This window comes from Diabrotica virgifera, chromosome 3 (assembly GCF_917563875.1).
Source record: "Diabrotica virgifera virgifera chromosome 3, PGI_DIABVI_V3a".
NCBI classification, from domain to species: Eukaryota; Metazoa; Arthropoda; class Insecta; order Coleoptera; family Chrysomelidae; genus Diabrotica; species Diabrotica virgifera.
Genome location: NC_065445.1, coordinates 274,699,773 through 274,716,330, shown reverse-complemented (window position 1 = coordinate 274,716,330; position 16,558 = coordinate 274,699,773). Strand labels below are relative to the sequence as shown.

Below are 16,558 nucleotides of genomic sequence, written 5' to 3'. Positions count from 1 at the left end.
ACAACAAATAATCCAACCCTGATGAAGTTGAGCAAGATAAAGTTAAAATAAATAAAATAAAATATAAATTCAAAAATAGATATTTACAATTATTATAATAATAATAATTCAATAAATAATTCATTAAATTAAAAAAAAAAGATTACCAACTCTCTTCTGAATAGAAGGACTGTCTTTATAACTTAGAAGGGAGTTGATAGTACCAAAAATATTTTAACAAATGTATATTGTTTATTTAAATTTGTTAAATGTACTTGTTTAACCCATTAACCGCCAAGCAAAGAAATACTGCAATAATATGTAATATATTTGATTAACTAGAGTAAAATAAACTTAAACATTCGTAAAAAAATTTTTTTACACTTTGATAATGGCAGGTGTCACAACAACAAAATGGTTCGTTTTCGAACCTTTGGCGGAAATGAGATATAAAAATTGAAATACACAATTTTATTTGTTGTGAAAAGTCTCAAAACATTTAGAGTGTAAATGGACCTGGAAGTTTTGATAAACAAAAATAATATGGTGAGAACATTGCCTACACCTTCTTCAGCTTCTTTGTCAAAGTGAAGTCGAACGGCCCTCTATCCTTTTTAGAAATTATTTTAGATATTTGAAGTTTACACTTTCCAATCCTGTATCTTGCACTGTGCCAGTTGCATAAATTCGACGAATCGACATATTGTCTACTGTCTACAACACTACACATCCACCCTAATGGAGCCCCCCCCCCCCCCACCCTAAATTATAACAAAACTGAATACCAGAATACCCGTCTTTCTAAAGGTACGTATCCACTATGTTTGTAATATTGGACCACCGAGGCACTGCCGCACGGTCTTTGGCGCACTGTTGCACGGTCCGGGAGCGCCAACCATCCACTATGTTCACGAACCTCTTGCACTCCGCGCTCCCTGCAACTGCTCCAATCGATACGGTATGCGTTCCTCTACATATAAACCGACACCAATTGGAACGCCGAGACGGAGCGCGCATTGTTGCACGGTCCGGGAGTGCCTACCATTCACTATGTTTACAAACCTCTTGCGCTCCGCGCTCCCTGCAACTGCTCCCATCTACATGCATGCGCTCCTCTACATATAAACCGCCACCTATTGGACCGTTGAGGCGGAGCGCACACTGTTGCATCGTCCGAGAGCGCCAACCATCCACTATGTTCACGAACTTCTTGCGCTCCGCGCTCCCTGCAACTGCTCCAATCGATACGGTATGCGCTCCCTTACATATAAACCTCCCCAGATTGGAGCGCCGAGGCAGAGTGCGCAAAATTGCACAGCCCGGGAGCGCCAAACGTGTCCACTATGTGGAGCAGTTGCAGGAGCTCGGAGTGAAAGCATAGTGGATACGTGTTTTTACACATAATAAAGAAATATCCCAACAAATTACTGCCTGTGCATCACCTTGAACTTATTCCTGATCAGACAGGATTATATGTCGACTTCCGCCAATGGTTCGTTATCGAACCATTATTTTCAAACACGAGATTTGATGACTCAGAAATTATTTTTTTTGTATTTTTATAACAATTGGTGTACATATGGGTTAAAAAAATAATGTTTTAATTTATTTGACCACAAAAGTGTTATGCCGATAAAATTACTACAGTAAAAATAAAGTTGCGTCAAAGGATTGAAAATGTCGGACATTTAGAAAATATTTTTGTGATGAAAGCATGAGTTTGGAAATTAAACAAAATTAAATTTAGTTACACTTATATCTTCTGGTTGCTTAAAAAATACAAAGATTTAAAAAAAATTAACGAATTGCCAAAAAAAAATTCTACAAAAAAATGGTGCGTTTTCGCACCTTTGGCGCTAAATGGGTTAATGTAATTAATAGATTATGGCAAATTAATTAATAAATTGTAAAAATGGATTAAGTAGTTTAGTAAAAAATGTAAAAATATAAAAAAATATCTGTAATCCCATCAGGAAAAAACGACCTGGATTAGTCACTAGAGGCCAGGTCATATGTATAAACAATAAATAAATAAAAAAAAAATGTTCTTAGTAATGTATTATTTATTATAATTTTTGTGTCTTTGGATTTGTCTTCCTCGGGTATAAGATATTTTATAATAATAGTAAGTATATTTAAAGTATTTTTGTATACTTCACTTGGTCTATTAAATTTGTCAGTATTGTAGCAAAATAATGAATCACCGACCGCAATTAGCAGCTCCAAACGGTTGTATCTCGAGAATATTCCAGCAAAAGCACGATATACGTGGAATCGGCGGAGAGAGACGCGCGGTATGTGGAAGGTCACGCAATAGCTAAAGGTGGCGAAGTCTCGAATGATCAAGAATAACGTTATTTGCTTATTTAAGTGGAACGCGCTTTTATTGGAGTTTAGTTTTAAGCTAAATATTTGTAAAGAAAACTTATATAAATAAATAATAAAGTCGTAAATAAATACGAACGCTCGGTTGAATGTTACAGTATGTATGAGAAATCTTGTAACCTGTCAAAGCAAAGGAAATATAGCTCAGTGGTAGAGCGTGTGACCGGAGATCGAGAGGTCCCCGGTTCGATTCCGTGTGTTTTCTATTTTTTTTAATTTTTGGTATTGTTTTAATGAAAATTCCACACCTGTAATTTTGAACCAATCAAAATACGTTATTTTGACAGATCACCATGGCAACGGAGGTATTTTATCGGAAATTTTTTGCTCGTGGGGTACCCAACAGCGAATTATAGTGGAAATTTTTTGACGTTTACAATAACATTTTTGACAGACTGGTTTTTATTTGTTTACATAATTTAGTTTTGATTCATTTTAGTTACAAAGCTAAGATGTTTTCTGTATTCTTCGGACACCTCCTCTCTTCTTAATGGCGAAAATGCAGGACTTTGAATGTTTTCAATTAAGTTTCTATGTCTAATAAAATATATATAATATTTAGACACTAATTTATTTACCTTTTTCCCATTCAGTACTTTCAATTTTGCGTAGTTTAGTTTTAAAAACGCCAAAAAATAATTTTCTATCACTTGTAGTTACTCAAAACTTATGTAAAATTGAAGAATATACTATTTTCTATCTTGAAATGGTATTCCCATGCAACTACAATGAGTAGAAATTACGAATTTGAAAGCCTAAATAATTGCTGACAAAGCTATGGCGCGCTATTAATCTGTTCATGCAGCCTTGGATTTTCAAATGCAAATTTGGTGTGGAATTTTCTTACCGAATACCACGCGAAGTCAAATTAATATCCGGAAATTTTTTTTTTGATCATGAATATTTTTAGAAAATTTCCCTCGTCTGCGACTCGGGAAATTTTCAAAATATTCATGATCTCAAAAAAATTTCCGGAAATAATTTGACCTCTAGTGGTATTACTAGTGAAAATTTTTGGAAAGTAGTAAGTAAAAGTTAGTTTAATCCTTAAATAAAATACAAATAACCTGTTGAAAGTATATTTATTTCGTTGAAATCATATAATAGAAGTATAACTTCTTACGTGCGTACAAACTACACACACATTCTTTTTATTTTTTGTTTAGAATGGCCTAAAAAACCACCCAAAAAATAGGTTTTCGGATCAAACAAGGTGATCTTTTAAAATTGAAAAAAAAATTGTTTAAATAATTTCGCCCGGCACCCTTTTGATTTGTTTAAACGGAACATTTTTAAACAGGAATCCGCAAAGAAACAGAATCTGAATTTTTTCATACGGCAGTGTCCTCACAAGCTGGACTAAAAGGAGCTGTAGGTACTACTAATAAGCGTATAAAAAGAAGAAAGAAAGGGCCTGCACACCACAGCAATGTTTCTTTTTTAACGAACCTGCTTTATAATGTATTCATTTTGAAGAGATTGCATTGCATTGCATTTCGTGGATCGTTAGTTACGTCAGGTTGAATAATAAGATTACCACCACGAATACCATCCAATGACTTACCACCACCTTTTCGTACCGGGATTCACTTTTAGTTTGGTTTGGGCTCCACAGTCGCTTGATATTTCTTCGGTGGCCCTTAGTGACGCGGTTTTTCTGATCTTCAGATTTGAGATTTTTTTTGGTTGGTGCCCGTGAAAGTATAATAATTATATTAATTATTAATAACTATATAGAGTTGTGTGATAAAATAACAATGGTAGATTATTGGATGTCTAGGATAGGTTGTGCATTTATGGTAAGTTTTATTGGTCTTTTACGACAAACTTACACTATGTATACATACAAAAATTTATGCAGTCTTTATTATTTAATTCTAAACGAGCCACTTACCTATATCACTTTGAAAAATTGCCGTTAACCACAAATAATGACAAGTCTGTTATGTCATTATGACATTATGACAAGTCTGTTAAGTCATTATGTGTCCGAAATATTCTAACTTTCTCCTTTTAATGGTATACCTCTCTTTCTTTTCCCAATCTTCGTAATACGGTCTCGTTGGTTATCTGGTCCGTCCATGATATGCTTAGGATTCGCCTGTATAGTCACATCTCGAAATCTTCAAGTTTTTTCTCCATTGTTTGAGTGAATGTCCAGGATTCAACTCCGTAATACAATATTGAGAAGATATAAAATCGTAGGAACCTTACTTTTATCTCCAGGTTAAGGTTGTGGCTTTTATAGAGTTTGGCCATGTTATTGAATGCACTCCTAGCCTTCTCTATTCTACCTTTTATTTCTTGTGAGATCCCATTGTTCGTTTACTATTGTTCCAAGATAGGTAGACTGTTTTACTCGGTCCACTGCTGTATTATTGATAAGTAGTTGGGCGTCTCTAATTTTATTTTTGCTGATGATCATAAATTTAGTTTTTGATATTAGAAGTCCAAATCTTTCACCTACTTCATTTACTCTGTTTGTTAGTTGCTGTAAACTATTCAAGCTGTCTAGATAGGTATATGGAATCCCAATACTTGAAGCAGCTAAGAAAAATAGCTGGAAAGATGAAGATGGACAGGGAGAACATCACAAACGTGGTAAGACAGCAACCAATAGAGAGAAAAAATGTCTTTACGAAAAAAAGCACACCGACCGAAAAGCAGATATTTTGACGTGAAAATTTTCCATTGTAAATTAAGTTACTTTTTCGATATTAAATCAAAATAAGAAGAAACAATAAATATTTTAAATAAAACAGTTAAGTGTGTTTGAGAAATCTTCACCTTTGATAAAAAAAGTTCTTTTTTTGGAGAAGATAAAAATAAAGAACCAATACTCGGCTATTTTAAATTTTAGTAGGTATAAATTTAAATGTTGTGTGAAAAAAGTGTAAATACAAAAGTTGTAGATCTGTATTACCTACATCCTTGCCATTTTACCTTTTTCCATAGAACTTATAGTTTTCCAGGAAATCGCGATGAATTGTTGTTTACCTTTAAAAACTCACCCCATTTCACTTATTTTTTCTTCAATGTCTTTTCTTTCCTTTAATTACATGGTCTTACTTTTACATTGGGATTCATCCTGTTACATTTTTTTTCATTTTTTTTGCCATTTTCAAAGTGTTTGATCCTGGTCTACCTAATTGCCGATCTGCCTTTTCTGGATATTTGTTTTACATCCATGTATATTTCTTTATTTTCGTTATACTTAAGATAAGGCATTTTAGAAATTTTCCTTAGCGCATTATTGTTCAAATCTTTTTAGAATGCGTCAAAGTATCTTTTTATCAGTAGAAGATATTACACAGATCCACCCAATTTGGCAATCAGCAGCCGCTAATATTATCTCTGCCATAGTCACAATAACACTCAACGAAAAAGGTAAGTAATATTAATAAAAATGTTAATTCAGACAACAAAAGCAGTACTTAAAATTTGTCCATTCTTGGTTTTATTGGAACAACAAAGCGAGGTTCATCAATTCATTATTTTCGTTAGTTGATCCAATGTATTACGTTTATTGATATTACGAACACTGTTCACTGAGTCAACGAACACTATTCATTGAAACAACAACGTCGTTAATTGACCGACGCAGACTATTCGTTGTGTCAAAAACAGTGTTATTTCTCCTAACGTATACTGCTTCATACATCCAATAAATTTCGTTTATTTCTACAATTATTTCCGTTTATTCTTACAATTAATTCCGTTCATTCCCACAATAAATACGGTTATTCTTACAAGCAATTCTATTCATTCCTACAATCAGTTTCGTTCATTCCTACTATGAACGTATTTTATATTAATAATTACTGAATGCATTAGCTCAATGTATGATATTATCCAATGTATGATATTAATTTGCAAAATTAATAATTTTGCAAATCTCCCTTTTTTGTCCTAAATCTAATGGACTTTACACTGTGTGATTTATCATATGATTTCACTTATACAGTGCGCTGGAATAAGTGTTACCCCCCTTATTAACTTATTTATTTTTAGTACATAAGCAAAACGCTCGGACAGGTCGATTTTTAAAATAATCAAAGTATATTATAACATCAATGTTTCGAACTTTACGCGATACCTCTTCAGGTGACAGGCACAACTTTGATTTTTTTAAATGGGAAAGTTCATCATGTGACAGCTCATTTAATCGCGTTTGAAATAGTGTTTCCAAAAATGTATAACACTTTAATCCTTTTTGAGAGCGTAGGTGCAAAATTTCGATCGAATTCTTTTTAAACGCATTCATTTTTTTTGGAATCCTGAGAAAACTAAGTATTTTTGAAAAATTTAGACGCAGAATAAAAGATTACATTATTACCGAGGGCTGAAAGTCCCTTAGAATAAACAAAAAGTTTCTTTTGAATGGTATATGTATTTGAAATTAAAAATCATACTAAATTTTCTCTTTTTCACCCCTGTGACTTATTAAAATAATCATTATAGAAGTTCTCAGGGACTTCAGACCCTCGATAATACTGTAATATTTTATTCTGTGTTTAAATTTTTCAAAAATACTAATTAGTTTTCCCAGGATTCGAAAAAAATGAATACGATAATAGACACACGAAAACTTCCTTCCAGTACGGACTACACTTGGAAACGAAATGAAATTATTCTTCACTTCGGCAGAGGTAACAGAGAAGCTCGGGGTATCACGATAAGGAAAAGCCGTTACATTTCAATTGGTCAAGCAAAACATTTATTGTTTCAACAACTGCGTTTATTGTTATCATGAACGCATTGATTGTGTTTATTAAACGCAGTAGTAGATTGATTAATGCATTCGTTGTCACAACAATCAGTTTACATCTATGGAATAATCAAATATTACTCTATATTAACAACATTTGTACATTGTTTTAATGAAATCTGTACGTTGTCACGATAAACAAATGTAATTGCTTATCATCTACGAAATCAAGAAAGTGAGTTGCTGCCAGAATTAACATTATTTATTAAATATACGAAACTAACTTATTGGCTGAATAAATTGAATGTTATTGATTAATGTACTCTAGTTATTTTCACAATTATTATTCAATCATTGTGACAATAACCAAATACATTCATCACTGTCTAAAAGTTCGTTGAAACAAAAAATTAAATTGTTGTTACAACGAAATACTATTCAATAATCACTGTTAATCAATATTACGAACGAAATTTTTTTGAGTGAATATACTACATACTCGTATTGAATGAAATAATGAAGAAATCATTGATTTCCAATTAGAAAAATTAGTTTACAGAAAAAGATAACGATTTTATTTTTATAACAAGTTCAATTAAAACATAATCAACACAAATGAACCAAAAATTTGATTGAACCGATCAGTTTTACATTTAACAATATTTACTTTTAATCAGCTGCATTACTGACAAATACATCTGATCGATTTATTGCTAAATAGGGGTATTTAATTGGCCATATATTTAAAATAATGAAGTTTAAAAGTTTTTCCAGACATTTAATAGGTCTGGATCCCGCGTATGAAAAAAAGTTGATTAATAGCAAGCTGAAAATTTGTTAATAGCTTAAGGGTGTTTAGTCGGATAAACTTTGATATATGGGAACACTGGAACAGGGGCAGTTTTAATTGTGGAACAGGTTAAAAATTTGGAATGGTCAGACCACGAAAACGGCACATTTATTTTGTCCGACACAACATACTCAAACTCTCCGAACAGAGATTAAACTCTCATGCAAAAATCAGACTGGTATTTATCACCTGTCATAATTCCTGTCATTTGACATATTCTACATGTTCCACTCATTAAAACGCCCATTTGGTGATAAATAGCAGTCTGATTTTTGCATGAGAGTTTAATCTCTGTTCGGAGAGTTTAAGTCTGTTCTGTGGGACAAAATAAATGTGCCGTTTTCGTGGTCTGACCGTTCCAAATTTTTAACCTGTTCCACAATTAAAACTGCTCCAGTTCCAGTGTTCCCTTATATCAAAGTTTATCCGACTAGACACCCTTAAGCTATTAACAAATTTTCAGCTTGCTATTAATTAACTTTTTTTCATACGCGGGATCCAGACCTATAAGGCTATGGGTACATAATTCGCAAATATTTTACGTGTATCCCTACTTTTTCTGTCTTTACTCGGCAAATTACGTGTAGTAAAATTCACACTGGTATGGATATGTAAACATTACTAGAATGTCATTCTACTTGAAAATGTCATCATAAATTTAAAGAGATGGGTTTTGAATGTTCTGGAATAACTGTTATTTTTATAATTGCAAATTATTAATTCAGTTAATAAATGTGATAATTTTTTCACCAACTATGTATTCAGTGATTGTAATAATTTATTTGTACAACAAAGACTAATACTCAATCGAGAAAAGAGGAAAAGTGTTAAAGTGATTTTTTAATAATATATTGTTATGGAACGCTTACAATTTTGAACATCTTTAACAACAAAATACTTGGATCACAGAATATACTATCCTGATGTATTCTCTGCTTGGATTTTCCACAAATAATACACAATAAATAACTTTTTATTAAGTTCACGTCTTAAGTCAATTATTTATCAATAATATTTAATCAATAACTCAACATATTCCCGATGCAATGTCAAATATTTAAAATTGTCACTGATTGTCAGTGTCTGACTGACAATATAATGCTGACAATATTACAGGGTGTCCCGAAAAGATTGGTCATAAATTATACCACATATTCTGGGATCAAAAAGAGTTCGATTGAACCTAACTTACCTTAGTACAAATGTGCTCATAAAAAAAGTTACAGCCTTTTGAAGTTACAAAATGAAAATCGATTTTTTTTAATATATCGAAAACTATTAGAGATTTTTTATTGAAAATGGACATGTATCATTTTTATTGCAGGAACATCTTAAAACAAAAATTATAGTGAAGTTTGTCTACCCTATAAAAATGTTATCGGGGTTTTGTTCCCTTAAACCCCCCCAAACTTTTGTGTACGTTCTAATTAATTCATTATTGTGGTACCATTCGTTAAACGCAACGTTTTTAAAACTTTTCTGCCTCTTAGTATTTTTTCGATAAGCCAGTTTTTATCGAGATGCGGCTTCTTTTTTAATATATTTACATAAAAATTTTATGGGGGTTTTGTTCCTTTAAACCCCCCATATATCTGTGTACGTTCCAATTAAACTATTATTGTGGTACCATTAGTTTAACATAGTATTTTTAAAACTTTTTTGTCTCCTAGTCTTTTTTTGACAAGTCACCTTTTATCGAGATGTGGCTTCTTTTTCAAAATATACCTAAAAATGTAAATTATAAATAAATTTTCAGATTATTAACAGGTCTCTATAATCGTACTTAACCATATACAAATATGTGGTGGAATCGACAAATATTCAAAATATCTCGATAAACACTGGCTTATCGAAAAAGTACTAAGAGGCAAAAAAGTTTTAAAAACGTTTTGTTTAACTAATGGTATCACAATAATGAATTAATTAGAACGTACACAAAAGTTTGGGGGGGGTTTAAGGGAACAAAACCCCCATAAAATTTTTATGGGGTAGACAAACTTCACTATAATTTTGTTTTAAAATGTTCCTGTCATAAGAATGATACATGTCCATTTTCAATAAAAAATCTCTAAGAGTTTTCGATATATGAAAAAAAATCGATTTTCATTTTGTAACTTCAAAGGGTTGTAACTTTTTTTGTGTGCACTATTGTATATAGGTAAATGAGGTTCAATCAACCTATTTTTAACCCTAGAATCTGTGGTATAATTTATGACCAATCTTTTCGGGACACCCTGTATATTGTGCGAGTGCGTTGTAAGATAAAGATAGATTTGGAAAATATTACCACGGCATTGTGTTCATTTTTTTCGAATCCTGAAAAAACCAATAAATATTTTTGAAAAATTTAAACGCAGAATGAAAGACTAAATTATTACCGAGGGCCGAAAGTCCCTTAGAATAAATAAAAAGTTTATTTTGAATGATATATTTGAAATTAAAAATCACACTAAATTTTCTCTTAGTTTTTCACCCCTGTAACTTATTAAAATAAACATTATAGAAGTTCTCAGGGACTTTCGGCCCTCGCTAATAACGTAATCTTTCATTCTGCGTTTAAATTTTTCAAAAATACTTATTAGTTTTCTCAGGATTCGAAAAAAATGAATCCTCATTTGAATAGCATTGCAGCCGAAAATACGTACCGATCCTCTGTTTTTATTTTATTAATAAAAATTAAAAAGTGTCAAGTAGGAATCTCATTTTGCTCAGAGAATTGCACTTTTTGTCAACGCCCTTTCGGTAGGGATCTATGGGAGAATATCACTGCGCCGCATAGGAAGTAAATTCTGGTCTGAAGCTACATTTGCCCCTGGATATGCTGTAATTCGTGTTATGCTATTTTGGTATCTTCTGGTAATCATAATGGTAGGGGAGCAAAGTATGCTAAATTTGCAGTCACTCGAGCGTTATGGGGACCTGTTGGGTTGTGAAGAGTAGGTCCTAAAACCAAAAAAAGTTAAGTAAAGTTTTCCATTTTAGTGGGGACTTTCCATTTTAATTTAATTTTCCATTTCCAACAATCGTTTTTTCCGATTATAGCGCCATCTATCCATAAATCGAAAAAATGTCTCGAATAAAAGCTGCTTATTTTTACGTAAATAATCCAAATCCGCGATAAAAATTTGGGGGTCCCATTTAAGATTTTAAAGTAACCCCCCACTCCACATCCATGGGGGTCGTGTCCTCGACAGGACACGACCACAGGACATTCGATAGATTTTTCAAAAACATTTTGAAAGTGTATTTTGCAGTTTTTCGATCTGATGTTCATTTTGCGAAATATCGCGGGGTTTGTATTTAAAATTTTAAATTTACCCCCCACCCCTCTCCGTGGGGCGTCATGCTTAGTACCATTCGATGGATTTTTGAAAAATATTGAAGACGTATTTTTTAGTTTTTCGATCTGACGTTCTTTCCCGAAATATTCCCTTTTTTTTGTGAAACTTTTTGACTCGCCCATTTCCTTACGCTCCGCTCAAATCGTCAGATTTTTAAAATATACACTGTTTTGCATGTACTTAACTTACCTTATCTTAATCGGACAATTTCGAGTATTTTTAAGGATAGATTTTTTTTTTCGGGCCCCCCTTAACGAACTTTCCTGTGTTAAGAGCCAATACATATATGGTAGAGGTACATCTGCAGATACCAGGTTTCTCCCCATATGATAATCTGACACGCTCGAGTAACTGCGAAAACCCCCGCTTGGGCTCCCCTACCATAATAATATAGTCAATCAAATTTCGCACAATGTTTCGCTGTTAGTTAATACTACCGTTTGCCTTTAAACACATTGTGGTCAGTCGTTTTCATTAACAGGAATTGAAATTCTAAAAAAAGCATTAGCCAACATCGGCACGTAGTCCTCGAAAATGACACGGCAGGTTTTTTGAATTACGATGTTCATTAAGCCATTACAATTTTTAATTCGTGTACGTGGATCAATCTACTACATCTAGAGTTCAACGTTCAAGTTTACACTTGGCGTACTGATATAAAATTGTTTTTGACTTCATTTTCGAAACGGACGAATAAAAAAAGAATGTGTGTGTACTTTGTACGCACGTAAGAAGTTATACTTCTATTATATGATTTCAACGAAATAAATATACTTTCAACAGGTTATTTATATTTTATTTAAAGATTAAGGGTCATTCCATTTCAAATCACTCAATTTTGGAGCAAAAAAAAATTGGACCTCCGATTTGTCTGAAAATTGGTATATAGCTTCTGCGGGACGTACAAATAAGATATTTAAGGTCAAAAAATCTTGTTCTTCTTTTTTTCTCAAAATGTTATTTTATGCGATTTTACAGTGATTTGGTGTTTATTTATACAAATTTGCATTTTCTATCGTAAAGTATCAATGAAAAACATAATATTTTAATAGAAAGGACTCAAAAATGTCATTATATGGCATTATAACAAGTTACTTTGATTCAAAACAAGCTTTTGATCAAATTTTATAGTGTAGAAAACGTTAAAATACCGTTTTTTACATTTTTCTCCATTCCCAAAATACATCATAATCGATTTGGCTGAAAATTTGCCCACAGATAGACAAAACATAGGACTTTAAGTGGTGAGAAGGATTTGAATTATATTACAATACCAAAAACGTTACATGCAATATTAAAGTCAAAAATATAGGCGCCTACTGTAAGTAAAATTAACTAGAAAATATCGACCTCACGACAAAAATTGTTAAAAAGAAATTGTAATAATTGTAAATACGATTTATTTGGAACAATTTCAGTTCCTACCATTTTTGTCGAAAAGTTAAAAATGGCGGAGATATTGAGCCAAACAGGTTCTCCTTTAAAATCAAGATGGCGGCTAACGTAACGGAGGAATTCATTTGTGATTTTAAATTTAGGCTACTATTGACTCCCTTAAAGATCAGAAAAATAAAATTTTGGGCAGCTCGGCATTCAAGGTCAAATGCTATCCCGACTGGACTAATATATACTTTTGAGTCTGATATTACTGCATGTAACTTTTTTGGTATTGTAATATAATTCAAATCCTTCTAACCACTTAAAGTTCTATCTTTTGGATATCTGTGGGCAAATTTTCAGCCAAATCGATGATGATGTATTTTGGGAATGGAGGAAAATGTAAAAAACGGTATTTTAACGTTTTTTACACTATAAAATTTGATCAAAAACTTGTTTTGATTCAAAATAACTTGTTATAATGCCATATAATGACATTTTTGAGTCCTTTCTATTAAAATATTATGTTTTTCATTGATACTTTACGACAGAAAATGCAAATTTGTTTAAATAAACACCAAATCACTGTAAAATCGCATAAAATCACATTTTGAGAAAAAAAGAAGAAGAAGGTTTTTTGACCTTAAATATCTTATTTTTACGTCCCGCAGAAGCTATATACCAATTTTCAGACAAATCGGAGATCCAAAATTTTTTGCCTGAGTGATTTGACATGGAATGTACCTTAAACTAATTTTTACTTACTACTTTCCAAAAATTTTCGGATTCGAAAACACACGGATTCGAACCGGGGACCTCTCGATCTCCGGTCACACGCTCTACCACTGAGCTATACTCCCTTTGCTTTGAGAGGTTACAAGATTTTTCATACATACTGACAAATTTAATAGACCAAGTGAAGTATACAAAAATACTTTAAATATACTTACTATTATTATAAAATATCGTATTCCCGAGGAAGACAAATCCAAAGACACAAAAATTATAATAAATATATTTACTAAAAACACTAATAATATATTCTTTTCACGCACACCTTATTTGCGCTACCTAAAGATGTAGCGACTGTAATACCATACTGTCGGTGTGCGCATGCGCCAGGGAATGTAAAAATTCACCCTCGTCCCTAAAGAAGTATAACTTCAAAAATTCCTCATCAAAGGCGCCTTCAACGCTTTCTTTTTAGAGCAGGGCATTTAGAATACTTGCTACTTTTTGCATTGTCTTCAGGGTGACGCGTGACGTCAAAAAAAGTCTACAATCAAAAATGGGTGGAAATGCATAATTGGATTTTAAAGTGCATAAAATGCATCCAAAACTGCATAAACATGTCAAAATCAGTATATTAGGGGTCAGATTTTGTTATTCAGGGTTTTTTTAGCGTCACTGAACACGAATACGCAATCAGAACCGACCCCCGAAGCAACAGGTGCCCAGGGTTACTGATAACCCAAGTAGAACCGAACGGGTTTATTAAGTCTTTTAAGGATGCTTTAAAACTGTAGAATAAAACTAAAATTAAAACCATTTGGTTTTTAAGTAAACCTTAAGGTTGCAATAAAACCGCTTTCAGCATAAAAGGGCCCCTCTGGAAGAGGTCGTCAATAAAACCAAAAATAAAAACCTTAAAACTTTGTTTTCTAAGCAACTGGTTTTAGATCAGGGCGCATCTGTAAAAATATTAGTAAATTTGGACGTTGGGAGGTGACTCAAATTTTTTTGCAGAAATTGCTTGAAAATAACTCAAATAATAATATTTGAGTTATCCTCCCTCTCAAAAAGGTCCGGAACATTGTTTAAATAATCAAAATGTCAAAAAATGAAGGAAAAATTCGATTTTTTCCTGGTTTTTTGATTATAACTTTAAAAGTATTCATTTCCGAGAAAAGTTGTATTGACATAAAAGTTGCGTTATTAAATTTCCTACAATATAGAATTGGATAAAAATTTAAAAAATAGTCACCCTTGTTGCAAAATAGCAATAATTGCGAAAAAACCATACAAAAACAAGTATTCGCCTTTTACGTTTTTCAACCATTTATGCTACACTTAGGACCTTCATATTTTACCCAGAAAAACTTTATGATATAGTAAAACAACACTGTAAATTTTATTAAGATCGGTTTAATAGATTTTGCAAAATAAATTTTGCAATCCAGATTTCGCAAAAAAAATTCATTTTTTTGCTTATAGAAGTGTACTGTGCCTTTCATTTGCAATTTGCAAAATTAAAATCGATTAATTACCACGGCGTCAGGAAATTTTTTAAATAAACATTAATTTTTGGTGCTACGCGCAGGACAGCGGTGTTCGATTCACACAAGTTGATTTCCACCAAAATTTTTTCCAATCTTTATCTAATATATTATTTTCTTACTCTATATTTTGTTGTATTTTAATATTTTAATTCCACAAAAATCAAACTAATTTTATTATTGTTTGTGAAATATTGTTTAAACAATTGCATATGTTTAAAAATAATAAACTTTTATTCTCTAAGTTAAAATATATGAACAAAGAAAGTTTTTGCTAAAAAAAGTGTTATTTCAAAGGATAGAGTATGTTTTTATTTTGAAATAAACAAATTTATTTATTTATATCGAAATGTAATAAAAATTAAAATGTATCAATCATTATCAAAGGTCATTGGAATGCCCAATCAGAGCAAACTATCCGCTGTCCTGCGCGTAGAATTAATGTTTATTTAAAAAAATCCTGACGCCGTGGTAGTTAATCGATTTTAGTTATGCAAATTGCAAATGAAAGGTACAGTACACTTCTATAAGCAAAAAAAATTCAACTTGCTATGTGCTTTATTTTCAGTCCTGCAACATTTAAAAAAAATGAATTTTTTTTGCGAAAGCTGGATTGCAAAATTTATTTTGCAAAATCTATTAAACCGATCTTAATGAAATTTACAGTGTTGTTTTACTATATCATAAAGTTTTTCTGGGTAAAATATGAAGGTCTTAAGTGTAGCATAAATGGTTGAAAAACGTAAAATGCGAATACTTGTTTTTGTATGGTTTTTGTTATGAGGCTGGTAAATAGACCCCACTTTAATGAAATTGTTCCAATCTCAGGTTCTATAGGTGCTGGTTCGCTGAGAAAGGTAATTAGCTGATACCACTAAAAGTACCAGCGAGACTGCTTCTTAAAGTGATAAATTTAGAGAAATGAATTTGACGAGACGAGAATTTAACACATTTATTCTAAATTAAACAATTAATATTAAAGTAAAGTGAAAAATATATACATATATAACTAATTCTCCCTCTATATAAAAAAGATGAAGAAGAAGAAGAAGATATATACGCAAATAAAATAATGTGTACCTAAATATAAATAATTATGAACAGTAAAAAACGGTAATACATATATATTAAAAACTAAAACTAATGAAAATGAACGAATGAAAGAAAACTACGATATTGTTTCTTAAATGGTTCCGCGCACGAAAATAGTCCGTTAGGCCTTTATTTTATGAGCTCATAAATATGTCCTTACCTCACCAGCTGGATATCTCTTGCCTCTGCCTCGATATGCAGCAATCTTTCACTCCAATTGTACGAGGAACCAAGTTGACTAAAATTTTAACGTCGTTTTTCGTAGTGATACTTAACGAGAGAGAGAGTATTTGAGTCTTCTGATATAACTATGTATCCACTATCACTATATTATACGAGGAGTGAGACACATACTTGTCTCTTCTGGAGCTACTGTTCTAATTTTTTCTTCAACGAGATAATTTTTGACCTTCTTTTACGGGAGATATATTTCTGTTCTGTAATTGTCACTTTGACGTTACCAGAGATGGGAGATGCCGCATATGAACGATAACATAAATAAGGAACGTACTTCTTTGAATTTTATGAATATTTTGTGAGAGTTTCGAAC

General features: G+C 32.0%; 1 protein-coding gene across 2 annotated transcripts in view; it reads left to right on the top strand.

The window, feature by feature from the left end:
* The window catches only part of LOC126881725 (NADPH--cytochrome P450 reductase), a 217,556-nt gene that overhangs the window by 42,480 nt on the left and 158,518 nt on the right, over positions 1-16,558 (top strand). Inside the window, exon 1 of one of the 2 annotated variants that reach the window (XM_050646178.1) lies at positions 4,107-4,163. The exons of the other annotated variant lie outside the window; for it this stretch is intronic. Coding sequence (XP_050502135.1) covers positions 4,122-4,163 — 42 coding nt within the window. The 5' untranslated portion in view covers positions 4,107-4,121. Of the gene's footprint in view, positions 1-4,106; positions 4,164-16,558 lie in introns of those variants that run through there. 2 annotated transcript variants of the gene reach the window in all.